Here is a 27,823-nt window from a genome sequence, read left to right as displayed (position 1 = left end):
GTAGTCATCAAAATTAAACAGATTAGAAATATTGATAATGCAGCTTTTCAATGGTTAATGAATTTTAAAAATCAGTATAGAGGTTTAGGCACAAAAGCGTAAACAATAAACTCACATTTGCATTTATAATATGTAGATATACGTATGGATTTACATTTATGTCGATTACAGTACGAATACATACTGTATACAGTGGCGAAGGATGAAATTTTGATGAAGGTAAGCCGACCTAAAGAAATGGAAATTCATACCGCTCGATACTAACTCTGGTTTCTCATACATCCAAACATTTATTTACATTTATTCATTACAATAATTAATATGTATGTATGGATTTTTAAAAGGTAACCCGGCGGGAATCGGCCTGTAAACTACTCTTCGCCGCTGATATATAGTATACTCATTCTATAAAAATGTTTGTAAAAATATCTTAAAACAATTGAAACATAATCGGTTTCAAATAATACATCACTAGCAGGTGCCGCGTGGTTTCACCCACGTGGTTTCCGTTCCTGTAGGTAGACGGGGATAAAATATAGCCTACAGCACTCGGGGACTGCGTAGCTAGAATTTATCAAATCGTTTCAGTAGTTCTAGAGCCTATTCAATGGAAACAAATATACAATAAAACTCTTCATAACATTGATATAGAAAAGTAAAAAGCCATGTAATAAAATTATGAAAGTCGAGTAATAAAAAAACTCATTCGAATTTCATTACCAAGGTGTCATAAAACGGCAGAGGAAACCGAGAGCGTCTGCGAGTATTCAGAGCGCCTATACAGTATACAGTCCTTGCCCTATATACGAGTGAGCGAACATTATACGCAGTTCCGGAATGTGTTTGTTTGCATTATGACGTCTATTTATGTAGAGTTTATATTTTGCGCGTACGTTGGTGGAAAATAAAGATGGCCGCCCGGCGCCCGTACGTACGTTTGCTGCGCGCAGTTGTGTTAGGTGCTGGCCACACCGACGCGAGACACATGTCGTGCAGAGAACTACACATAATAGCGGTCGAACCGGAAACATTATAGCTCTCTTTCGTCTCTATCGTAACAAAAGAGAGACCGATATTCTCGTTTCGGCGCTATTGGTCCATAGTATGTCATTTTGTCCTCACGAGATACAACATTTCTTGTGCATCTAAATTATTTTTACTTGGCACCTCAATACATTGACAAATTGTGCTTGCGAACTAAGAGTGTGATATTCAGAACTTTCTCATTATAACAATATAAGCGACAGTTTGTTAGTCCATGCTTTTTTACCATAGATTTAGCCTATGGTTGGCAACTATGGAGTTAGGAATATGGTGGCGCTGGGCATTAGCAGCACAGTTCAATTGTTCAGATAATTTTCCAAGTATAAAAAATGCACTGCACATAAATCTACTCGCCAGTACTACTTAGTCGTCGTGGCAATTTTTCGCTTAAAGACCTTTGAAGAGCTGGCACTTATTTTCGGCAAAGGAACCTCGCCATCCAGAGAGCTTATAAAGCCAGCACACCCTGGGTAAACAATCAAACGGCGTGGCAGATCCCAAAAAAGCTTTTGTTCGGGATAACCTACAAACCACCACATTGCACCAGCGATCGCTCGTGTGGCCGCCGCTCGAGCGGGCCACATGAATGACGCCCACGCGCGGCGCGTAGTCATACTTAGTACTCCAGGTTTCATCGTTCTTTGTATTCTTTGATCGCAATGAGTTATGCATCCTCCCAATTTTCTATCCAACCCGTTGAAGGGCAAATAAGCTTTAATGTACTTTGTGATTTTCCTCATTTCACTCATCGATGGATCGTTTATAACGGGAAAAGAAAGGAAAACTATCCTTTCGTGACTGACTTGTATCAGAAATTATGTGACCGAATTTATGAAAGTTTTTAAGTATATTCACCGATTTCTATTGTGTGTCATTTTGACTTTTCTTTTATATTATTAGTACTTTATTTTAGTAATAAAATGCTATACTCGTGTAAAAGAAAAAAGTTCCAAATATGTCCTATATTTCCTTTTTCAACATTATCAACAAAACCATACAATTTTCAGTTCATAGGATTTTTACTGAACAGTGTATCAAGGACTTGAATAAATTATATACATTATCAGCTTATTAGAGCGCCAGGCTTGGCTCCTTAAGTCCTTACAGGTCAGGGGATGTGTTAGAGTTAGACCAACCACGCTGATCAAATGGAGAACTGAGGCACATAATTAAGAAAATACATAGATTAGATTAACATAACATGAAAGGTTGTCAGATCATCGTGAATGTTTTCAGCGTCAGTCGAGCATAAATTGTGAGATAATTTTCCAACAAATCCTACTAATTCAGCGGTAAATATTTAAAATATGAGTGTTTACAGGTCGCGTCACGAAAATATCGGCCAACTGTCCAAACAGCATCTTCATTAAACAGTGCAAATCGGTCAGCGTTTGCTGTGAAACTAATTGAGCGCCCGGCGTGACGCGGAGTCAATCAGGAGTCAGTCAGTGTGCTCATGTGTGACCTCGGTTGAGCTCACCGGCATGTCGTATTTATGACAACGACACATCTGAAGTGAAAGAGATGATAATGAGTGAAGGGAAAGAGACACATTTAGGACCAATAGCGACAGAGTTGAAATGTAGCTCACTCTTTCGTACTAACGCATTGCTTTGGTTGACATTCGTTTACTTGAGACATGTCGTGGTGCGCATTTTAGACCTACCGTTCTAAGACCTCTACAATTTATTAGAGGATTTAGACATTGAACAGCTTCCGAGTAGTTTTTGTGCGACTGAAACGATAATAATTAGTTGCGCGGGACGTCACGTACGGGGCACGAGCAGAGAACTGGGACTTTGGGACTTTTCAACTGTGCCTAAGTCAAGGCATTCTAAATTATGATTTGGTCAGTATCAGTAGCTCGTCTGCGGATAGCTTACATAGTGGTAAACAAGTTTATAGGTCATAACAGTTGTTTACTCGATACAGTTACTGTCTGGTCTGTTTACTTAAAATTTTTAAACGTAAACAAATATGGCGCCAGCTAAATATGTTTTTAATAATTATTACTATTTATTTTAAGTCTAAATCACGAATTAACGGATGCGTTACATAATCTGCATGGAATTCGGCTTCTGTCGCATAACTAACTAAATAATGTAGTTTTCGATTCGTGCATTGCGTTTTAACGTCACAACGGATCAACGCATTGTATGTCACACCCGCATTGCGATGACGCACGATGTCATAAAGCAAGAGGACGTTGGACGCACTCGGTCAGTCTCAACAATATATACATATTATTTTATAGAACACGGAACTTCGGAGTTCCAACAGCGCAGTGCGTGAGCCTCCCTCCCTCCGACTCTTGTCAGTCAATTCGTTCAAACGTCGTCTGCGATGTCTGCGCTATAATTTGGCATTTAGAATAACTAGAAAATGAAGCAGCGTCGATGCTGCCACGAAGCAGAGTAGCGCAGCGCACGAATGGAACAGAACAAAAGCCTAATTTAGACAAAAGCTTAATTATATACCTAAAGGTTTCTCATGAAGTATAATTCTTACTATTGGTGAAAACGCATGAAATTCCGTTGAGTATTTTTTAAGATTTTCACGAAAAGGTTGGGCCATTGTTTTCTAATATGATAATGTAATAGCGATGTCCGCAGTAATTTTGTCGCCCCAGATAACGTTCCTCATAATAATGGTCTCGTTAGCGCAGTAGCGGCGTGTTTGCTTCAGATGGGCGAGCAAATGTTAGCGCGCGACACGTGACGCGCAGTGACACAATCAGGACGCGCCGCAGCTACTGTGTATCACTCGCGCTCTAGTTTATTTGTAGCCTTCGCTACATGAGTGACGTCTGACGCCATCTAAATTAATGTTGGACACGCTGTTTCTGTATTTTACTCGTATTTTCTTGACGAAAATAGGTATAATTTGCAATCATAGGGAGCAACAGCGACGTATGGGGCTACGACACGAGAGGGGCGACTCACTGGTCGGTGTCGTAGGTCCGGCGCGCGACGTGCGGCGCGGGCGCGGTGGGGGGCAGCAGCAGTTGCGTGTCGGGCGAGCGGGCGCGCGCGAAGGCTACGACACGAGAGGGGCGACTCACTGGTCGGTGTCGTAGGTCCGGCGCGCGACGTGCGGCGCGGGCGCGGTGGGGGGCAGCAGCAGTTGCGTGTCGGGCGAGCGGGCGCGCGCGAAGGCTACGACACGAGAGGGGCGACTCACTGGTCGGTGTCGTAGGTCCGGCGCGCGACGTGCGGCGCGGGCGCGGTGGGGGGCAGCAGCAGTTGCGTGTCGGGCGAGCGGGCGCGCGCGAAGGCTACGACACGAGAGGGGCGACTCACTGGTCGGTGTCGTAGGTCCGGCGCGCGACGTGCGGCGCGGGCGCGGTGGGGGGCAGCAGCAGTTGCGTGTCGGGCGAGCGGGCGCGCGCGAAGGCTACGACACGAGAGGGGCGACTCACTGGTCGGTGTCGTAGGTCCGGCGCGCGACGTGCGGCGCGGGCGCGGTGGGGGGCAGCAGCAGTTGCGTGTCGGGCGAGCGGGCGCGCGCGAAGGCTACGACACGAGAGGGGCGACTCACTGGTCGGTGTCGTAGGTCCGGCGCGCGACGTGCGGCGCGGGCGCGGTGGGGGGCAGCAGCAGTTGCGTGTCGGGCGAACGGGCGCGCGCGAAGGCTACGACACGAGAGGGGCGACTCACTGGTCGGTGTCGTAGGTCCGGCGCGCGACGTGCGGCGCGGGCGCGGTGGGGGGCAGCAGCAGTTGCGTGTCGGGCGAGCGGGCGCGCGCGAAGGCTACGACACGAGAGGGGCGACTCACTGGTCGGTGTCGTAGGTCCGGCGCGCGACGTGCGGCGCGGGCGCGGTGGGGGGCAGCAGCAGTTGCGTGTCGGGCGAACGGGCGCGCGCGAAGGCTACGACACGAGAGGGGCGACTCACTGGTCGGTGTCGTAGGTCCGGCGCGCGACGTGCGGCGCGGGCGCGGTGGGGGGCAGCAGCAGTTGCGTGTCGGGCGAGCGGGCGCGCGCGAAGGCTACGACACGAGAGGGGCGACTCACTGGTCGGTGTCGTAGGTCCGGCGCGCGACGTGCGGCGCGGGCGCGGTGGGGGGCAGCAGCAGTTGCGTGTCGGGCGAGCGGGCGCGCGCGAAGGCTACGACACGAGAGGGGCGACTCACTGGTCGGTGTCGTAGGTCCGGCGCGCGACGTGCGGCGCGGGCGCGGTGGGGGGGAGCAGCAGTTGCGTGTCGGGCGAGCAGGCGCGCGCGAAGGCCGCCGCCGCCTCCACTGCGGCGTCTTCGTCGCAGAGCGATGTGTCGTCCTCCGCTGTTGACAATAGCTTTTATTATTAATTAATACTAACCAACCAATGCAGACGTATTTTTTATCGATTTTAAACCAAATCGATTTGTCAGAACTGCTAATTTTAAATTTAGCTGTCGAAACTTAATTTATTGCTAAACTTTCAAATCGGTCAAGTCGTATTCGTGATTTAGTACAGAAATCTAGGAAATATGACTACAAGAATTACATTACATTGTACAGGACAATGTCTTCTACATTTTTTGTAAAATAAACTTTAGTGTAAAACTCATACTTCAGAAGAAAAACGCAATCTAAAAAATTTTGAGTTTCTGAGCCACTCGGCGTTCGATGTACTCAAGTTAAGTTGGGTTGCTCCCTACCGATGGTTAAACAATCTCGAGTCATGTAGTTCTTTTACAAATCGTATACGATTTTGTCTAGATTTCCTGTACTAATTCACGATATCTACATGCACTACTATGTTAAAGTGAATCAAATCGCAGAACATTGTACATTGTTTATCAAAAAATCACATTTCGTTTGTTCCAGGTAAATAATCACAACTGCAGTAAAACATGTAAACAACCAACAAAGGAAGGCAGGAAAACAAAAATCCTGCATTGCGGCGCTGATAACTGTTATCTCAGGTAAATTATAACAATCAGTGCTGTTATTATTATCATAGCATAGTTTTACTGTAGTATAGTTTTACCCGACGCACGGTGATCATTTTAGTGTGAGAGGATGTTGGTGCCAATCAAATATTTCTCTAAAACTACTCGACCAATTTTGATACGGTTTTTAGTAATGTAATTGTGGTAGATTACTGAGGGATTTTAGTTGTAGGTAGATTTAGGATTTACGGTATCAATTCACTAGAGGGCGCTGCAGTAATATATTTTCATTACCAGATAGCTACCATATATTGAGTATATAAAACTTCAAACTTCAAAGTTAAGTATTTCTGTAGAGAGTAAATAAGTTATGAAGTTTGAAATAAATAGTTTCTTTTTAAATCCCACGCCGATTAAAACGTTTTCCAATTAGGTAGACTAATTGGAAAACGTTAAAATAATTTCACAAATCATTAGAATATCCGTCGGTACTGCCTAAGGGCACTTCACTTTTTTGATCAGCAGGCTTATTCACTATATTTGACATACCTATGCTAGTTGACATATACGAATTTGAGATTCTATGTACCTAACAATCCGGTGCTTACTGGTGGATATCACACAGTAGGTAAATGACATTTTGTCAATTTCATTTGCCATTAAAGTTTTGAAAGCTTCAATAGCTCAACGGTAAAGTGGTCAGGCTCATCATGGAGGGGTGGTGGTTCGATCCCCGCCCCGTTGGACTATTGTCGTACCCACTAGCACTGTCTTTCCCGACTAACTGGAGGGAAATGGGAATATTGGTCATATTAAAAAAAATATGGCAAATATTATTTATAAACAAAAAAAAAAAAAATGATTTGGTGTTTATTTTAATAGGTAATAAAGACCAAAATAGGCCAGCTGATCAGTTAAACGAATGTATAAAAAGTGTGTAACTGGTGTCAAATAAAAAATTTATTCAAAATGAATCGAATAAAGTGCGTTATAGTTTCTTACAATGAGCGCCATCTATCGCAAAATGTATACACTCAAATAATCATTTTTTGTAGTTTATCTGAACGTTGAACTGATTCTACGTCGCAAAAGTAAGAGTTTGCAGATGGAAAGCAAGCGGTTTGGTCTCTATTCTGTTTTCAAATACATATTCATTCTTACAAATGGAGAAATCTTTAAAGAGCGTTCCCGCTTCATTCACATCGAGTAAGTTGGTTTAGCGACACATACTTACGATCGTACTCAAAGGCTGGGTTAAGCATATCCACAACTGGGATTTACTAATAAGAAATAAACTTATTTTAGTTCTTATTTATCATAATATTTTAAAATGACATTCATTTTTAAAAATTATTAAACTAAGAAATCACCCAATCAGCTTCTAAAACACATATTTACACTGTTAAAAATAAAAATCACATTTTTGTTCATTTCTTCATAATTCAACTAACTAATATCATTTTGAATACGGAATAGCTGGTTTAGTTTAAATCATACAAGCATTTGATTTCAAATAATGTTTAAACTGTTTTGTTACATCACACCACAGGCGTTAAAAATAATTCTTAAAAAACGAGTAGAAATAAACTACATTTTAAAGTTTATAGTTTCGGAAGGCGTGCAAATCAACGTTGCAGATAAGTAGCAACAAAAAACTGAACATGTAGTGTATACGCGTGAGATAAGGACGAATTTCGTGTCATACGGTTCGAGGCTCTAACATAATATTTGCAGTGAGGTATTATTGAGATATGTTCCTTGGAAACTCGTTTTGACTGACTTATCTAAAATTAATTTGTTGATATCGAACCATTTCCTTTTTTTTACTTTCAGCCTCATTAAAATTAGATTGAGACCACTTTGACATATTTGGTGTAATTATGAATACTAACTACTTTACAGTTGACAAGTCCTGGATTCTATTTTCATCTAAGATGGAGGACTTTTATATTTTTTAACCGACTTCCAAAAAGGAGGAGGTTCTACGTTCGGCTGTATGTATGTTTTTTTAAATTGGGCCCGGTTTGACGTAATAGTTTCAGCCGTGGCTAGTTATCTACCGGTAGAGATATAGCTTTAGTACGAGTAGATATATTTATGTTGGAGATATTTATTAACTTCTTCGGCCGCCATTTTATTGCTTTGCCATTTGAACTGCATTCTATAAGATACGTGTAACCCTAAATTTTGCCGTTTATTCTCGACTCCAATAACAAAACAATTGAAGTAATAATGTACAAACAAATTAATTTCGATGTATATGTCTAAGGCGGTCAAATATCAAGTGCTCAACTGCTACGAACGGAAGGACCAAAGCATTAAACCGACCGACGATGTCTTTGCCTGCGCACGCTGACGACCGCACTAAATGAACATTTCTGTGTTTTTTTATCAGTGTACCTACCTAGATACTTTTCATTTAGTTCTTATTCCATAATAGTTTACATAGGATGTTGAACTGTGTACGTGGCGGCACTTGAACTGGGTCCTAATCCTAACTGAAAATTAGTGCTGCATACTTTTTTTTGTATAGGCCACACATTGCACGGCATTTTTCTTTTTTATTGCCCCACTAGTATTCAATACTGTAATATGTGGCATTAAAACCTAAACCTTTGTTTTTTTTTCTTTCTTTACTTTCAAATGCAGTATCAGCAAAAGTAAAGCATGTGGAACTTCTGCAGAATCCTAAATGTCCTGTGACCTGATGTGAAGAGACACGAAGTTTGATAGGGACGATTATTTAACTTTTTGAAGATGTTAAAATATTGCTACAAGATGGTATTAAATATGTATCTGAATTTTGTGGATTGTATTATAAGAGAAGAATTTTTATAGTAAAACTAGGGATATGATTGATAATGCAATTGATAGTTTTGGTATATACGCGGCTGATTAGTCTCTCGTCTAACGAATCATCTTGGCCTAATACAGACGACGCGACGATGATTAGAATATGAGTTTAAATGTTTTTATAATACACATGTAATATTATTAATTACACATGAGAGGAGTACATACATAAAATAAAAGAAATTTCAAATTTTTACCCCCGAATGATTGTTTACATTCTTTGTCTCGTCATTGGCCATACCATAGTTTATAAACAGAACTATGTAGTATTCAAAATCCTTGTAATGCAATGATTTACTTTTAAAATTCAAAATTTATTTATTTCAAATAGGCTCAGTTTACAAGCACTTTGATACATCAATTGACTATTTGTAAAGATTCTACCACCGGTTCGGGAGGCAGGTTCTACTGAGAAGAAACCGGCAAGAAACTCAACAGTTGTTCTTTAAAAAAAATCATACAGTATTATAATTTACAATTGATGACAACATTACAATTTCTTAAAGTTATACTTCCTGTGTAAAGGTGGAAGCTGATCCAACGGCCTCCAAGCATCTTTATCATTAAGGAACTCATCAATGTTGTAGAAACCTCGACTAAGTAAATGAAAAACATTTACTTAGTCGAGGTTACTAACACATTGCTTAAAGCTATGCATTGGCAGGTCCATCACACTCTTATATTAGTCTCTGTAGCCAAATTGCATTGATTTCTTACCGCGGCTCGGGCGCGGTTTCATCTCCAATCGCACGGTGGGCACATACTCCATCGTGAGGCACACTTTTGAGCACAAACACACACAATGTATCACGAGTTGTTTTATATAACAATAATTGTGAACTGAATCAATCGATAGCTGCGAATGCGTCAACCGGTGCCGATAGCCCGATTGTGTACCGTCTGATAAGGCTGACTCTAGTGGGCATAGTGCGACTTTCGAATTGCTCGTGTTATTGGGTCATAAGGTAATTGGTAATTAATTATTTGCTTTCCATTAATCATCTACAATAGGGTAGTTGACTCATACAAATATAAAAAATATTAATTTAATTTAGTATATGTAATAAGGGTCCGAAATATATCGGTATCAATTAACAAAAGTTAAGGGTTTCATAGAAAACTCAATTAAACAATTATGTATTTAATACATTTTTCCAAATGTCAAAAACGTCTGTTTATTTTATGATGTTGAACCAACCAGAATATAGCATGTTGTTTAGTGGCTAGTGAGAATGGTAGTAATTCTCCATACCAACTAGCTCTATTGCAAAGATTTCTATATCTTATTAAAATTATGCTTAAAGAAAAAATATATGAACATTTTTATCAATGTATTACAAATAGGTAGGCACTAGCATTACACCTTATTTCAACACTTAATGGAATGTTAAAGAAACATATAATTGAAAATAATCAATAAACAGACGAGCTGTGTCGAAAAATTTACCAATAGTCAAAACAAATATAAGATAAGGAGATATGATCGGCACCGCAATGAACTGGGGCGCGTTTATCGCTACCAATCCATCCGATTATACCTATACCTTATTTATTTTCAGATTAAGAGTAGAAATGACGCAGCGAGCGATTTGCAACTTTTGTTTTGTTTGCGATTGACTCATTTTTAGCGACACAGGGTTTATTATAGAAACACGATTATTGTTTATTGTGAATGCTTCAAATGTTACGCTGGCACATGAAATTAAAGTGGTATTTGAAGACAATGGAAAACTACCACAAAAATTGTAAAAGAAAGAAATCAAGATGAAGACGTCGGAATGGTCATAAGCCCCTTGTATTAAAAATTGTTCACACCAACGGAGAGAACGACCTTTAGAAGTCGAAAGAAGAATGGCCTACTTACCTTTTGTTAAATAGGTAACTGATAAAATTGGATCGTTGCTAATGATGCGTTCTCCAAAGGATCGTTTGCCACACCAGTGTCCGGATGTGTATAAGAACGACTGCAGCTGTGGCAGCTCTTATATTGGACAAACGAAAAGGCCCATAGCAACCCGTGTAACGAAACATATACGAGTGATAAAAAACAACGACGCGCAAAAGTCTGCGATAGCTGATCACATTCTACGACCGGGAACTAAATATTGGATCGAGATCCATAGCCCACGCATCCTTGCCACGGAATGCCATTATATACCCCGAGTAGTTCGAGAAGCCTTTAAAAATTCGAAAATATAATAATTTCAATCGGGAAAATGGTTTCAAATTAGCCAGCTTGACCAGAACCCAGAACCCAGTTGTAGAACTATGTAAACCAAGAGGGCGCCGTGTAAAGCCGAATAGCAAAAGCGATGTCGTAAGTGTGGTTTGCCGGACCAACCAAAAGCGTGAAATTGTTGAAAAAAGAACAAGAAAGAGGGTAGATCGGTTCTACCCTTAAAGGCCCTACTCACACATCTGCCGCAGGGGCAATCTAGGGTGTAGGAGTGGGGATGACCCTTAATTGCATCCTTAATTGTGATGTGTGTAGGCATGCCGGGGCAACTTGGGAGGATGGCCCTGCGGCAGGGCGGCAGGAGCGCGAGACTATCCTTGATCCCTAAGTCGTCCCTGCCGTCGGTGCGTGTGTAGCGCGATTGGGGCAATTTCTCAGTCAGTTTGTCAGCAGCTGTCACACGGAGTGCACGTACAAACAGCGTAGAATCAAAATGTGTACTTTTATAATATTCATGTGGCTTAACTCACTTCTTTTCTGTAGCCATTTCTTCACCCAGTATCTCTTTTTCCTTTTTTTTTGAGGTAGCACCACAGAAAGCGCCAAGGCTACTCCAATCTTTTGAGTGGTCGATAATATGGGTGCCATTCTCAATACGTGTGTCCAGCTCGGCTTATTCTGGAACACTGCACGGCAGGCAAGTGTGTAGAGATACTCCCGATATCGCCACAACCGCCGTGCACCCTAGATTGCCCCTGCGGCAGATGTGTGAGTAGGGCCCTTTAACAGCTGCTGTCAACTTCGCGTATCGCAAACTTCAGTCGCGTCGTGACCACGATCCGTGCAACTGGACCGAAATATCATTAAAAATCTCGTCGTTTTATCGTTTATATAATATTTGTAATCAATAAATAAATTTTCTTCAAAAATTACAGCTAAAAAGATTTGCAATACACACATGTGTAATTTTTTCACAGACTCGTTTCACAGAATATTCTACTACTTGATCTATGTTTTGTTGTACTTGTTTGGCTGAAGAATCGATTATTTTTAGATATGTTTTATTACAAAGGATAACTTAAAAGCAAGTCGATAGTATTTTTTATGGATAGAAGATACAAATTGCTGTTAGTTTGAGAAAATATTTTTCGGAATTTTTGGAATCCGCATTAATTAGATATTTTTTTTTTTGTTTTCGCTCCCTTGTCTACTAATTAGACATAGACAATACAGAAAAAGTGCTCAAGACAGCCAATAAAAACACCTGGAATTGAATTTACATCCGGTGTAAGCTGTAAATGTCATGTAATATTGTCAAATTTCATTAAACCACAAGTTAAAAAGAAACATTAAATCGTAGACATCGTAGTGTCCGAATCCTCGGTAGCCACTATGGTACTTTGGTCATAGCTCGGATGGTGGTATTCTGTCATTAATGTTATTCATTACTGTTTAGTAACGTTAAGCAAACTAAATTTAGAATACAAAAAATTCTGTCATAAAGAGGAAAACTTTGTTTGTATATTTGTTTGTTTGTTTGATTGTAATGAATAGGCTCAAAAACTACTAGACTGATTTTAAAAATTCTTTCACCATTCGAAAGCTACATTATCCACAATTAACATAAATTATAAATAATTTGGCTAAATTTCATTTTGGAAAAAAATGGGGTTCCATAAGAAATTTGGGGTTTTCGGACACTAGGTGTAAAAAATCAACCAGAAAAGTTACTTATTTTGCTTACGCTGCCTAAACTATAAAAGATAGAACCATAAAATGTTCTAATTAATTGTAGATCTTATAAATATCTACAAAAAAGTCCGCGACACACTATGCCTATCTATGTCGAGTGAGGCACAACAATCATTTTCTTATTTAAAAAAATCTTGTTTTTTTTTGTACTACATTTAAACGCATTTATTTTACTCATGCTATTAATCCTTATCAAAATAAATTATTAGGTAGGTAGGAGTAGGGTACTCCTACCTACCTAATAATTTATACCCCTACCTAACGGGTAGGGGGTAGGATAGGGGTAGTTGAAAGTTTACATCGAGTTTAACGCGGACGAAATCGCGGGCGTTGGTTAGTTAGGAAATATAATTAGGCCTGTATAAACCAGCTCGGCGCTCACCTGTGTCGGCGCTGTGCGAGTGCGGGTTGTGGATGATGCGTATCCTCCGCTCGGGGTGCACGGGCTCGCCCTCGTCGCGCAGCCGCCAGCGCGCCGCGTCCGCCTCGCGCGCTGTGCGGGCCCAGCTCTCACCTGTGTCGGCGCTGTGCGAGTGCGGGTTGTGGATGATGCGTATCCTCCGCTCGGGGTGCACGGGCTCGCCCTCGTCGCGCAGCCGCCAGCGCGCCGCGTCCGCCTCGCGCGCTGTGCGGGCCCAGCTCTCACCTGTGTCGGCGCTGTGCGAGTGCGGGTTGTGGATGATGCGTATCCTCCGCTCGGGGTGCACGGGCTCGCCCTCGTCGCGCAGCCGCCAGCGCGCCGCGTCCGCCTCGCGCGCTGTGCGGGCCCAGCTCTCACCTGTGTCGGCGCTGTGCGAGTGCGGGTTGTGGATGATGCGTATCCTCCGCTCGGGGTGCACGGGCTCGCCCTCGGGCCCGCCCTCGTCGCGCAGCTGCCAGCGCGCCGCCAGCGCGCCGCGTCCGCCTCGCGCGCTGTTCGGGCCCAGCTCTCACCTGTGTCGGCGCTGTGCGAGTGCGGGTTGTGGATGATGCGTATCCTCCGCTCGGGGTGCACGGGCTCGCCCTCGGGCCCGCCCTCGTCGCGCAGCCGCCAGCGCGCCGCGTCCGCCTCGCGCGCTATGCGGGCCCAGCTCTCACCTGTGTCGGCGCTGTGCGAGTGCGGGTTGTGGATGATGCGTATCCTCCGCTCGGGGTGCACGGGCTCGCCCTCGGGCCCGCCCTCGTCGCGCAGCCGCCAGCGCGCCGCGTCCGCCTCGCGCGCTGTACGGGCCCAGCTCTTACCTGTGTCGGCGCTGTGCGAGTGCGGGTTGTGGATGATGCGTATCCTCCGCTCGGGGTGCACGGGCTCGCCCTCGGGCCCGCCCTCGTCGCGCAACCGCCAGCGCGCCGCGTCCGCCTCGCGCGCTGTGCGGGCCCAGCTCTCACCTGTGTCGGCGCTGTGCGAGTGCGGGTTGTGGATGATGCGTATCCTCCGCTCGGGGTGCACGGGCTCGCCCTCGGGCCCGCCCTCGTCGCGCAGCCGCCAGCGCGCCGCGTCCGCGTTCGCGCGCTGTGCGGGCCCAGCTCTCACCTGTGTCGGCGCTGTGCGAGTGCGGGTTGTGGATGATGCGTATCCTCCGCTCGGGGTGCACGGGCTCGCCCTCGGGCCCGCCCTCGTCGCGCAGCCGCCAGCGCGCCGCGTCCGCCTCGCGCGGGCTGCGCGGGAAGTACAGCGGCGCCAGCGCCAGCAGCGGGCCCAGCTCGGCGCCGCACGCGCTGCTCACCACCACCAGCTGCGGCTGCGAGTGCTGCTCCAGGTAGCGCCGCACGGTGCCTGCAACACGCGCACTGCGTCACAAGCGCTCCTGGTGAGGTTTGTGGGCAGAGGGCAACGCTTTATGGAGCGTTGCTGTTATTTGTAGAAGGAGGAAACAGGAATAAGATCGTGGATTTCTTGGGCACACTAACCAAAGTATATCCACTAAATACCCGACAATATTTTGCCATTTTGACTGCGTTCTCGGTTCTTCACCAATTAATTATCTTCCTAAAGCGGTGTTCAATCGAGTCTGATATATTTAGCATGATTATTCCAAAGATGACTGCAATACTTAAAACTTGTGAGGACTTAAGCTTGGTCAAGCTTAAACAGTTGTTCCGGTGTGAAGTAACACTTAACCTTGTTAAGGATGCCTTCTAAAAATCTGTTAGTTTGACTTTAGACTGGATGAATTTTCCGAAATTGTTGGATGTGATGGTCACACGCAAGAGCTCAATGTAATCGCTAAAAGGAATGGAAATACCATGAGAAGTGATAGTCCACGTAAACACGGTAAATATACAAGTTCAAGTCTTTAAAAAAATTTAAACTTGATCAAATTGACGACGCACCAAAGCGTCACCACTTTTAGGGTTCCGTAGTTTTTAGTTTAGATGTAATGTATCAGGGAAGTAGCGTCTTTGTCGACGAAAACGTTATTCAGTCTGATTGCATTACCCAGAGGGCGCAGTGTGAGGTCACGCTGGCCCTCGTAACTTTTCAGATTAAAAACACAGTAATGCTGCTCGATGGCAAGAATAAGCAGTGCGGTAACTATTTCCCTAGACGGTTTTTGTCACAAAAATCTTTTCTAAATATATTCTAGATTTGATGTTTGTGAGTTGGTGAAGTTGTAGAGGGCAATCTCTGGATTAACTGAACCGACTTTAAAAATATTTTTATCTATAGAAATCCAAGTTGTGAGTGTCCTATGACCGATCGAGCCCGGCCCTTTAGTGTGGAGCTATCGAGGCCCACAGTACAAGTGGTGAGTACTCACGCAGCAGCACGTGCGCGGCGACATCGGGCGGGAAGTTCCTGCGCGGCGCGCTCACCACGCACAGCGCCAGCGAGCGCGCGCCCGCCTCGCGCGCCAGGTGCAACACGTTCCTGTACGCAGAGATGGACCACTTTATAGTTAATACTCACGTTACTACTACTATCTAGATGTGTTGTGACTGTTATTAGGGGTCTAGTCGTGGAGACGAGGGATAATTAAGGGAACTCCTTAGCTGTTTGCAGTAGCCACCTTGTGTTTGGATTTGATTAATTTGTACTGATGAGAAGTTTACATCTAGATGTGTTGTGGCTGTCATTAGGGGTCTTGTAATGGAGACGAAGGACAGCTAAAGGAACTCCTCAATGGTTTACAGTAGCTATCTTGTGATTAGGCTTGATTAGTTTATGTTGGGTAACAATACAGCGTCCGCCCGGGGACCACTGAGTGCACGGGTTCACACGCGGCACCTGTGGACCCCGAGCGACGCGGCGGTCCTGATGAGCTACGACGTGTGGCACTCACTTGTAGCAGTTGTGCAGCGAGCTCTCGGCGGCGCTGTGGTACTTGGCCACGTACTTGGGGCTGACGGTGTGCACCACGTGTCGGCAGCGCAGCGCGAAGCCGCGCGTCACCACCGCCTCGCCCGTGCGGCACTCTGCGACAGAAAATTATGCATCTCTGGTATGCAGGTTTCCTCACGACGTTTTTCTTCTCTATTTGAGACACGTTATATTTTTAATTTCGTACACCAAATGTTAAGTCTACATTATAATGTAGACTTATCATTTGGGTAACATCTTACACATGCGATATTTCGAAAAAGTTTTACCTAGCCCTTCAACCTATCCTCTCATTGTGCTTTTGCAGTCTGTCAACGATTGTGGTCGTTTCGAGACCAAGGTCCAAGGTACACTTGGTGGGCGGCCGACTGACACTATGCTTGCTGGTGCACGAAAGACCATCCCACGACCATAAAGCTCTTCAAACTATGTGCCGCCTATTGCCAATGTAGCTCTGAGATACATTAAGCTGTCGGTAACTGGTGCTTTAGTGGTGTCTCATTTCTGATTCGATCATGCAGATGTATAAGCGGGCCACTCCATCACCAGTTGAGTGACTCTGGGTCTTTTAACGATGCCGAACGACCAAGTTCAAGACCTAGAGAAGAAATTTTGGTTAAAAAGCTCGTTTTCTGTGTGTATTTCTATATGCTTGTCTGTCGATGGCTCACCTAGTCCTCTGGTGATGATCTCCTCTTTGAGGTCCGGCCCCGCGCACTGCATGATGCGCTCGCTGACGATGTTGCTCTCCATCAGCGTCTCGTCTGTGGTGTTGGTGATGGCGTCCACCTCCAGCGTCGAGATGTCCCCCTGCCTGGAACGAGTCAGTGCATTTCATGTAAAACCAATCACGAATAATCATCAGGATGTCGATATATATGTAAATAAGGAATGTATGTATTGAAATAAACGAATTAGCATCGACTAAGTCGTCGTCGTCGTCGAAGGTTTCTCAAAGCGATATTGAAGTGAGCAATGTAATGAAACCGTCCTCACCAGATGGCCAGGCGCTCGTTGATCTGGTGGTCGTAGGGGAACACGGGGTAGGCGTGCACGGGCGGCGCGCGGCCCGCGTAGTCGGTGAGCGGCGCCGGCGCGCTCGCCGCCCAGCGCGCCACGCCCGCCCCGGCCGCGCCCGGCGCTCGCATCACGCTGCCCTCTGCAACACCACCACACCGCGTCAACACCTCGGCCAATCCGAGGGAGCTGCAGGCGCAGACACTCACGGCGACGAGAGGGACGACGCCTACACCGGATCTATCGGGCTGTTGGCAATCTGGCTATTGCTCGAGACTCACATCTCCGCCCGACTTCATCGGAGCAAACGACCCACATCATCAATCCAACTAAAATATCATCATTTACTGTGCTATGCGGTAACGATGCGGTAACGATGCGGTCACCACACCGGTTACCGCAACGCCACACAAATCTGACAAAACAATCTCAATAATATTAGTTATTATTGTATACCATCTGTAATTTGGATCCGTATGTTACAGTGGGACGTTTAAAAAATCATTTATAAATGACAGTTGACCCCGGCCTGCGCGCATCAGTATAGGGAAGCGTTACTACACCGGCACCCGTGCACTAAATATTTATTTAGCATACGAAGGACAAAAGGACCGAATGTGGCGCGGAGGTCGATTCGCTTCCGTGTAAGGTGGAAACTTCGTTCATTATTCAGGTTTCTCAGAACTCTAATATGTGCAAACGGTAAATTAGCTCGAGATCATTTATGCAAGCTCCTGCGAGCTTCAAAGAAATGTGATATTTACCTACTCAATAACAAATTAACAGAAATTCAGGAGCAGTTATTTTTTTTTAATAGCGCGTTCCCTATACTTTAGTTCTGAAACTTTCAAGAGCATTATAAAATGATTGGCGCAATCGGTAAAGAATTTCATTTCATTATATACAACGTACTCGTAGCAAGTAACGTAACCGCTAGAACGGACGGGGACGTTGCGAGAGGGATTGATTAGGGAGGTCTAAGTCTGAGGGCGGCGTCCGCTAGTGCTCTATAACTTGTACAACAGATGTTATTCATAGATCATCAGAGAGATGAGCTCTGTATCGTAGGAACCATAGTAAGTACCATCAGACCAACCGCAAAAACATTATACTATAGTGATTTGATAAACGCGGACAGAAGACTTTGCAAGACTTTCGAGACACCTTTTTGAACGCGAAAATATTAGTTAAAAGGTTTTAGAAAATTATAGTACTATCTCAACAATAACATTATATACTAAATCAATTAATACATTCTGTTAATTTGGCAGTAAATATATATTATGATTTTAAAAGCACTATAAATACGATTGCTTTCCTTCTTGATTTTTCTCCAACTAAAATGTGGCTTGTTGCTAGTTGCATACAACAAACTGACCACTTTGAATATTTGAGGAACACCACCTGCATAATAAAGTATCCAATAAGTGACCACAGCGAAACGGGAATTAATCGCTGGGGCGAAACTGGTCAGTGACGTAAGCAGTGCCATTTCCCTCTCTTGCACTCCTGTGACGTGCGACAGAGAGAGAGAAACCATTGAGTATGCACTTGAAAACTAAGCTGAGTTTATTTACTTTGTTGTTGAAATGCCGCTCGATTCGTTAGCGCAGGTGTTGAAAACTTTTTTCACATTTTAAAAATGTGATGAAAATTTAAACGAAGACCTTTGTTTTACCTGACCCATCTAGTGACCTTATGCACTGGAAGCAGAACACATAATCATATGAGTATGTACCTACATAATTATATCCTTAGTTTGGTAAAATATAGGACACAAAGTGTACTTAAGCCCCAAGCAAGTTAAAGGCTTTGCTTTGCGAATTCACTGACAGACACGACATTTCAATAGCGCTTTTATAGAAGCCTTGAATTAAAAATGCACCTATTCACGTTCAAAGTAAACAATTTTCTATGTAGTGAGAAATGACCTTAGATTTTAAACGTTATTTAAATTTAAACTACGAATAACTGCTAAAAAAATTAAACCGTACGTTCCTTGTGGCGCAAGTTCAGTTTCGCTTTACAAAAATCCGCCACTAACCTTAATGAATTATTAAATAAGGTCGTACCTATATGTTTACTAAACCATTAGAACTCGCCCGGGGAGGACGCAAGGTGTGAATAATTTATTCAAAAAATCTACACGATAAACTACAATTACAATACAATTATTCACACAATATAAGAATTATAATAAATTATAATTTAATTTTTGCATATATTTGTTTTATTTTAGTGTACTAAAGCGTTTTATTATTATTATTATGCATTTATACATATATACATATTATACCTACTGGTAAAAAACCATCGCATGGATTTATGGAAATCCGGACAATTGAATTAAGTATATTTTATCTCTCATTTATTTGTTAACACTTATTTTCTTCCTTCCTCTAATATAATATAGATTATGATTTTAACCTCTTTCTTAATCTACATTATATAAGAGGGATAAGAAACACACAGTACGTGTTTCTTATCCCTCTAATATATTATTTTTTTTTTTCAATAGAAATAAATGACAAAGAACGAACAGAGACAAAATGTAAGCCGATTGAACGTCGGTGGAATAAAGCAGAACTGGCACTGAAATAACTCGAAGGTCACCGTTCGTAGAGGACGCCTGTTACGGCATCATACCCGACATTTTACTGTCCCGCGAAAATGGTACGCATTATTTGGTATCGACTGTTGTGTTATACAACAACTTTGCAAATACTGCAGAGCTTTGTGCCTTCAACAAGAAAAGTATTTGTGAGAGCGCGCCACCACACACTCCACATTCCTCATCCATTTCCCTGTCGTCGGACCATTTGGCTGGAGGGCGGTCTCCACTGCAGAACACGTCTGCCCCAACGGACATCTATTCTGCGACAAAATATGGCCCGCCCACTGCCACTTCAGTTTGCTAATCCTTTGGGCTACGTCGATTAATACAAAAACATTACTATAACGAGACTCTACCAAACCAAATACTTGTACAGTTTTTTATTCTGGTACGAAACAACCGTCGACAAAATGTTGACTAAGAGGCAAATACACATGGTAAAGTAGTAGCGTCCTTGAGCTACTAAAGTTTTAGTCCTCTCTCTCAGAACAGTAGGAAAGTTAAAATTTAGTCGTGTTGGTTGTTAGGTTTTATTTTATACGACGAGATAATCCTCGACTGCGGAGCATCTGATGCTCAGTGACAATGTTAAGATATGTTGTTTTGTCGAGCTCTCGGAAAAGTAGAATTGAATTCAAACTTTGGGTGAAAATTATTTTAATTAATTTTATTATAGGTTTATTTCCAAGTTTCACAACTGTGATTTGATCCTACCACCCACCTGTCCACCCTAATGATCACTGTCGCCAACATGAAAGTTCACTATACTTGAAAGAGGTAGTTTACCGCGATTTTAATATTATTTATGGTTTTATGGCAATGGTGATATCTATCTTTGCTATGTTACTATTCCTTTATAATTTTTCAATTGAGTCACTTGCCATCTTATCACTGCGAGGACCATTGTCACTTAACATAAAGGTTACTTGGTGAACAAACCTCGGGCTCGGGCTACTGAGAATTTAAGTTCTTTGTGACGTAACGTAATTGAGTTGTCACTTGTCAGGTCTTAACCAATGACGTAACCGCGTAATGACGAAGTGACGTTGATTTTTAATAATCCAAATAAGATAAATATTTCAAGCTACGTTCCTATCAGGAAATCAAAACTTCGATATTTTTATATCTTGTTTCGTCAACGATATTAGGTTGCATTATTTTAAAGGTCAATTCAAATCGATAAGTATAATTCAAGATCTCTAAAAATGTATACTCTTTACAAATTCCTGTTGTGTTATATATATAGTCGGCTTATATTTATTAATACTTAAGTTACATAATTTTAAAGCTCTCAGCATTATTACTTATCCTCTATACTAAAGTAAATAATCTCACACCTACTTGCGTATTTGTTGGTGCTTTAACCCCGCCAACTCACATTCGCGCAACGTGAAGGGTCAAAGTTCTACATTCTTATTGCTCTATGACTAGTGGGTGGGACATCATTTAAACTTATTTAATAGAAATGAATGATAAAAATTTAGTAATTATAATCTATTTAAGTACTTGTATTGTATTGATACATTTGACTGATAGTTATGTAACAATAGAATTACATAAATTCTAAATAACATTTACTAGAATATTAACATCTACATTGCATGCTTGTACAAATGGTAAATCGTACCTATAACAGTCATTACGAAATGGCACAAGCTCGCACTGGGTTAAACTTTTGTCAAATTACAACGCTCCGCAAGTTACGTCCACCGCGGGCGGCGGGCGCGGAACAAGTGACCTCGGGCGGGTGGCGCGCCCCCGCTGACGCGGCGGGCGGGGGTGGGGGATGAAGGCCGTGACGTCACGCGGTCGACGAACCCCGGAAGTGGGTCATGGGACCGCGCTGGTCGATCTGCAGCCCACCGTAATAAAGAGCATCCGACCCATTGCGAGATTCAGATAGTACGGAGCTTTACGAGATTCGTTGTATAGCATACATGCTCTGTGTTCTGCCAGTACGTAGCGTACCCTCTGATCTCTTTTATTTAAAGTGGTATATTATGTATCCAAGTATATACCTACCTTACCTTGTACCTTGGTACCTTGGATTTTATTGACTGTATTCAGTGAAGGCCACACCGCGATTCCCAACGGACATTGCAAATGTAGATTGAAGGCTTATATACGGCTTCGCTTAAACACTTTTCCCTTTGTTCCAACTATCGGATAAATGTACGTTCAAGAATTTCAAAAATGTTACCTAAGGTTAAACAGAGTATACCTACCTACTTTCATGCTTTCATGAAAAGTATACTCTGTAATTTTTCAAGTTAAATTCACGGGAATTGGTAAAAAAACTTTAAAATGTGAAATATGATAAGTAATCTTGCAGATGAAGTCGCGGGCATTCCATTTAGGATATACTGTATACATTTATGGTAAAACGCCCCAATTCAACAAATCGTTCTAGGAGTTAAACGCTTTCTAAGCTTACCACCTCCCGGCTGCGACAGTCGAGCACACGGTACCGCGTCGCAAGTTATCACCGGGTTTCACTATGATGTGTATAAAAGTTTTTGCAGCTGTCTAACATCCGTGAATTTCCGCATGAGTTATGTTTAATGGTTATGCTAAGTGTTAGCACTCGACACTCGTCGATGCAACCGTCATCGTCATGTAACTGGTCAGTCACCACGCGCCAGTGGCAATGAACAAGAAACAACTCGTACACGGCATGCTAGGAAATAAGTCCGACAAAGTCCTGCCCTGTGTTCATCAATCTGAGACGTAATAAATGTAGTTACACACCGGCAACATCTCTTCAGAGTAGAAGACAACTTTAATGCTTGGCGGCAAAATTAACATAGTAGAAAGGAGAGGCATGGCTGATATGACAATATCCCAAGTATTCTGACATAAAACAATAAGTTTAATCCTTACATACAATCGCGTGACCTCACCGGCACCATGCGCACGCGCACGCAAACACAACAATGAAGCCATCGTCGTAAATGTTACGACAATGGATAATCCGTACACAATGGGGAACAAGATCATCTGTTTGTTTGTCATTTGCACGACAATAAAACATATCGCTTCGTATATCCGCGCTATATCGTTGATTAGTCTACAATGTCTGGGGACCGAGCTGCGCTCCGTGTCTCTGAGGAAGAGGGGATTTGTAGTTTCCATAAGCCAAGATTAAGCCATCTTGGCTTATGGAAACTACAAATCCCCTCTTCCCTCTCCCTCAGTAGGGAGGCTTGGACCTGTAGTGGATCATTAAAACAGACTGATATAACAACGATTTCTGAAATTAGCCCTTTTTTTGGAAAAAAATTATATTTACGCGAAAGAAATCGCAAACCTCTGTTGGCCAATTCACATAAATAAATCGTTAGGAAGCAGCCAACAACTGGTACCGACACGGTTAAGTCGGTTCAAACATTGGCCCGCAGTTCTTTGCATAAAGACTCGTGTTTTTTCTGTGAATTAATTAGGTAATGTATAGTTTTTAGACATTTCCCTATACTTTTATTACAAGAAATAATTACGTACTAGCCAAATTTTATAGTTCTACCTAGGTTAAAGTGATGTATATTTTTCATGGCATAAACAACCGCATTGAATCTGTGAAAAAATCAAACTTCCAAGTTAACTTCAGAACTTGGAAGTTTGATTTTTTTACAGATTTGAATTGAATTTAAACAATATACTCAAGTTGTCTTTATGGTTTTAATTTCAAACCGAAACCTCTACACGTCTCCGAGATACAAGGCAAGTATCGTACCCTCAAAATACATTAGACCTATTTTAGTTCAGCACAAAGAAGTTAAATAAAACGTTTGCCTTGAGATATACGAGTATTAACAAAACAAAACTTAAAAACAAAGGCCTTGCAGCTCAACCAACCAACCAAACACACTATGGGGGCACTGACCCCACCTACCCAACCGACATAAGCATTATTTAACAGAAACTAATTGATGGAACGTACAGACATAGCACTAACAAGCACTCGTATAAAATAATATTTAGAGATGAAGCGGAATTGTAAGTTATGACAAATTTATCCTTGCTGTGGAGAACCACAACCCTTCGGTTCGGAAGTCGGGTAAAAACAAAACGCTCGCAAAATTGTACTTTAGTACGGTTACATTTCCGTTATAAAGGTATATCATAAAGGAAACAGAATGGCAACCCTCGGTACCCGCGCCGCGAGACATAAACATAACTAACTATCTACCCAACAAGTGATACAGATGTCGTACCGATGTAAACAAGGCACGCCATGTCGAATGTAACTAGCGTCTGACAAAAGAGCGACCAATTTCTTATATAGGATGATTTATTAAAATGTATGGGTCATCATAATTATTCATTGCAGCCCATTGTAACGGCCCACTAAAGGGCTTTCCTCCTTATAAGAGATATTGCGTTATAATTACAACGCTTCAGTGCGGGTTGGTGAGTCTTAATACCTTAATCTTATGTTTAACTGTTCTAACGATCACTTCACGTGTTAATTATAATGGACCGGGGCGGATCTCTCACCGTGCACTCCGAGGGGCGGTAACTGTAACAACACCGACTTCCTAACTCCGGACTGAGAACTTTTTGGAAGAATGAATAGCACAGTATTTCATGGCCCGCGCCGGGATTAACCCAACACATCACGATCCGAAGCCAACTACTAGGCGCAAAAAGCAGTAACTCTGTATAGATGATATTGAACTTGGGAACACAAAATCGAAAGTAAAAGGATAGGCATAGGCAGGTCGATAGAAATCGCATTACCCATCTGCGACATAAACTGGAGACATGTCACGGAACGACAGGCTGGCACGCGACGCTCGATGTTTACAGCCGAGTCGATACGTTACTTGCCGTGAGCTACGTTACCGTCGTTCACGTGGAAGCAGACTTTTAAAACGCGACGCGACTTTTATGGTACTAAAATTTTTGAATACCCTCTAAAACCATAAAAAGATGAAAGTTCGTATGAAACTCTTTCATAGCGAGCATCCGCTAGTAATGAATATAGACGTAGACTTAACACTAAAGCTGCGAGCGACCTTACGATACCTTAATTTGTGGAAGCAGACAGTAGACAATGAAACGTTTCAAGACGATCGGATTTTTACATTTTACAAGAAAGCTATTAACGATAATGAAACATGCTAGGAATTAAATAAAAGAGGCGCGCTCAGAGCGGACAGCGCCGGAGTGCAGTCGGTACTCGTTATCTGTAGCTCGGAGCAAAGCCTCACTTGCGCGGAGATGAGCACGGAGCACTTCAAGTTTTTAAAACGAGCTCTTTTAAAGACACTTTTGAAAGTCTTAACCTATTTTCATAAACCGGCATTGTCTCCAAAACGCCGCTTTGACTGTGTGCTGACGATGGCTCCGTCCTTTGTTAAAGGTCACCCTGAATAACGACACTTACGTTATCAGACTATTCAATGTTGCCTTTGTTATTTGGAACTTTTTAATTCAAAGTAACCGGCTCCGTGGGCTCCATTTGTGGGGTAAAAGTAGACTATATATTAATAAGACTATATATAGACTATATAATCTATTTCTATTTCAAATTTCAGTGAAATCGCTTTAGTATTTGGGGCGACAAACTTTCGCCATTATAAGTCTGATCACCATTTTTTTGGTCACGCCATAACTTGAGACTGACTTAACTGATTACGAGTAGGTACATTAATGATTTCTTAGGAAACGAAAAATTAAGAAAATCGCACGGAACATTTTAGTAACTATTTTAGGGTCTTTTGTTATGTAATTACGGCTTAGCGGCTTATCTCGATATTCCCAAATGCTGAACGCGGGCGAAACCGCGGGACACAGCTATATAGAGTAAATTTCACAATATGCATTATTAAATCGATCTGCACGGTGAGAATTCATAGTAACAATCATGTTTAAGGATCTAATATCACAAAGATCACGAACTAAAGGATTTTTGATAGGTAATTTGCTTCCCTAAACGGTTGGCGTAGGCTTTGGTAATAGAAACGGTGCTTTGCTCTCAGTATAAAAGCATTAGGTACAAAGGTCGGAGGTGAATGCTCTAAGATAGCCTGCCGAAAGAGTCCTTCACTTGTAAAGGTTACGTGCTGCAATATCAAACAAGCTGATATTAACATTTTGATCAATGTGGTATACCAGTACATGTGAGTATGCATAAACATCACATCAGCGGAGTTACATCTCTGATCGCGCAAATAACACCAGCTAGATGTCACATACGCTTTCCAAGGACCTAAGCAGTTAATATATTTTGAATACTTTGCGAATTTCAAAACGCGGTATGATCTGTGTGCAGACTTAGGATTACATATTGAGCACATAATATTAATTTAAATATTGGATAATATGTCCTCCTCGCGTACCTGCGATAAAATATCTTGACGTACACAACGACCCTGATCCATTTGAGGTACGAATCCATAAAAAAGCACTTAGTATTTAGAAACGCTAAAGGAAAACTTGTACTCGTACCTATCCCTGAGCGGGAGTGTACAATGTAATTATTTCCGAATCCCCAGTGCGCCGTATCGAGAAGTAATTAATTGCGCGTCATTTGGCGTAGCACAGGCGTCTTCCGGTAGTTGGATCACGTCCACGACTCCTCGCTGCGCCTGCATAGACCCGCCTGTGTCACCTTAATGCGACTTTGAGGAGATACTAAGAAATAACAACTCTAACTAAACAGTGGTTCAGCTTTGTGACAGAACGCATACAGGGTACTACTACATGTACTACATGTACTCCCGCTTGCATTTGTCTGCCTCCAAACACCATTGCTGTGTTCAGGTCTGATTATAAGATGAGATTGACGGTGTAATCAATAAGGCACTACGACTATCTATGCCTCAAGTTGACGTAATCGCAGCATGTGCTAAAATTATTGCTTTGGTAAAAGCGATGGTTTTCCATAAGTGTCAGGTGGCCTGCTTGTTTCACCCACTATTACTAAAACACTTATGCGCTATGAACAAAGAATAATTGATATATTTTGATTTCCGTAATAAAGTATCGAATCTAAGAGGTAACCCCACTTACAACAGACAATAATCCCAATTGCAATTTGAATGAATGTAAATCGGTTGAATTTGATTCGTTTCGGACTCCACATGTATGGAATAGAATAATGTTAAGATTAGGTATTCGAATGACACAGATTGTAAGGACACGATCCTATGAGCAACAGTAGGTTTGCATAACATTACAATATAGCGGCAAAACAGGTAAAACGAGATCAAGAAATCTTTATACTGTAGTCACCGGTGATGCAAGACGACCATTAGGATATCTCTAAAGCATAGCACACAATTTACCAACCCTTGTTAACGATATAATGACTATGCATTCAATTGAATCGACTGAAATATATATTATGAACTTTAAGCTATATGTTAGAAATAATGAAGATTCTCTGGGAGGTAATTGGATGCCTCTTCGCACGACAAACAAAAACGGTTATAATTTTTTTTTTAAATAGAACATTTATGAGTTGTATGTATTATATGGAAGTATGAAATCCAAAAACGGAATAATCCTTATCAATAACAGGCAACAATTTCGATCTGTTTAAATAACAAATATTAAAACAATTTTCTTATCGGTCAATTAGACTACACAGTTACAACGAAACACAATAAATCCTTTAATACCACAAGCGCATATTAAGGACAAATAAACAAGTTAAGATAGAGCTGGCTTAGTTGTTACAATGGATACTAAGCAAATATACGAGTAGTTACACAGCCTTGATGGATTTAGTAATAGTGATGTCATCTCACTTGTAGACATGTCGAAAATAAACATAATAATTTTATTTACATAATGTTTTGGACTGTAAAAAGCTTGAGTCTGTTCGAGTCAGTATTCAGGCAGAAAAAAAAACCGAGCTACATCGAAAAACAAATCTTAATGAATAAGAAGATGTCTATTGTTTTGAAACGAGCTCTAAAAAGGAAGAGCTTTTAAAACGACAACAAAGTTTATTGTGTGTGTATAACGAATTCTAAGAAATTACCAAACAGATTTGCATTTTAATGGGCACCCGTTTTAATTAAAAATAAAATAATCAAAAACCGACATCCAACGCCACGGCAAAGTATAAAAATATTTTTTTGTCGGGCGGATATACAAAATATTAAGAAAACGATGCGATGCCACAAAAACGTATACATAGAGTCCGAAACTTCTTTTTTGAAATTCGGTTAGTAAATTAGTCGTTAT

The 27,823-nt window shown here is 42.2% G+C and overlaps 1 protein-coding gene across 1 annotated transcript in view; it reads right to left on the bottom strand.

Moving 5' to 3' along the window:
* Positions 1-21,360, bottom strand: part of LOC112047697 (protein GDAP2 homolog) — a 55,474-nt gene extending 34,114 nt beyond the window's left edge. Inside the window, exons 1-7 of the mRNA XM_052884827.1 lie at positions 21,255-21,360; positions 16,993-17,155; positions 16,668-16,810; positions 15,959-16,091; positions 15,437-15,546; positions 14,209-14,451; positions 5,177-5,324 (exon numbers count right to left, since the gene is read on the bottom strand). Coding sequence (XP_052740787.1) covers positions 5,177-5,324; positions 14,209-14,451; positions 15,437-15,546; positions 15,959-16,091; positions 16,668-16,810; positions 16,993-17,155; positions 21,255-21,267 — 953 coding nt within the window. The 5' untranslated portion in view covers positions 21,268-21,360. The remainder of the gene's footprint in view (positions 1-5,176; positions 5,325-14,208; positions 14,452-15,436; positions 15,547-15,958; positions 16,092-16,667; positions 16,811-16,992; positions 17,156-21,254) is intronic.
* Between the last annotated feature and the right edge of the window lie 6,463 nt (positions 21,361-27,823).

The sequence above is a fragment of the Bicyclus anynana genome, chromosome 12 (genome assembly GCF_947172395.1).
Source record: "Bicyclus anynana chromosome 12, ilBicAnyn1.1, whole genome shotgun sequence".
Taxonomy (NCBI): domain Eukaryota; kingdom Metazoa; phylum Arthropoda; class Insecta; order Lepidoptera; family Nymphalidae; genus Bicyclus; species Bicyclus anynana.
This window is presented reverse-complemented; position numbering and strand designations above follow the sequence as displayed.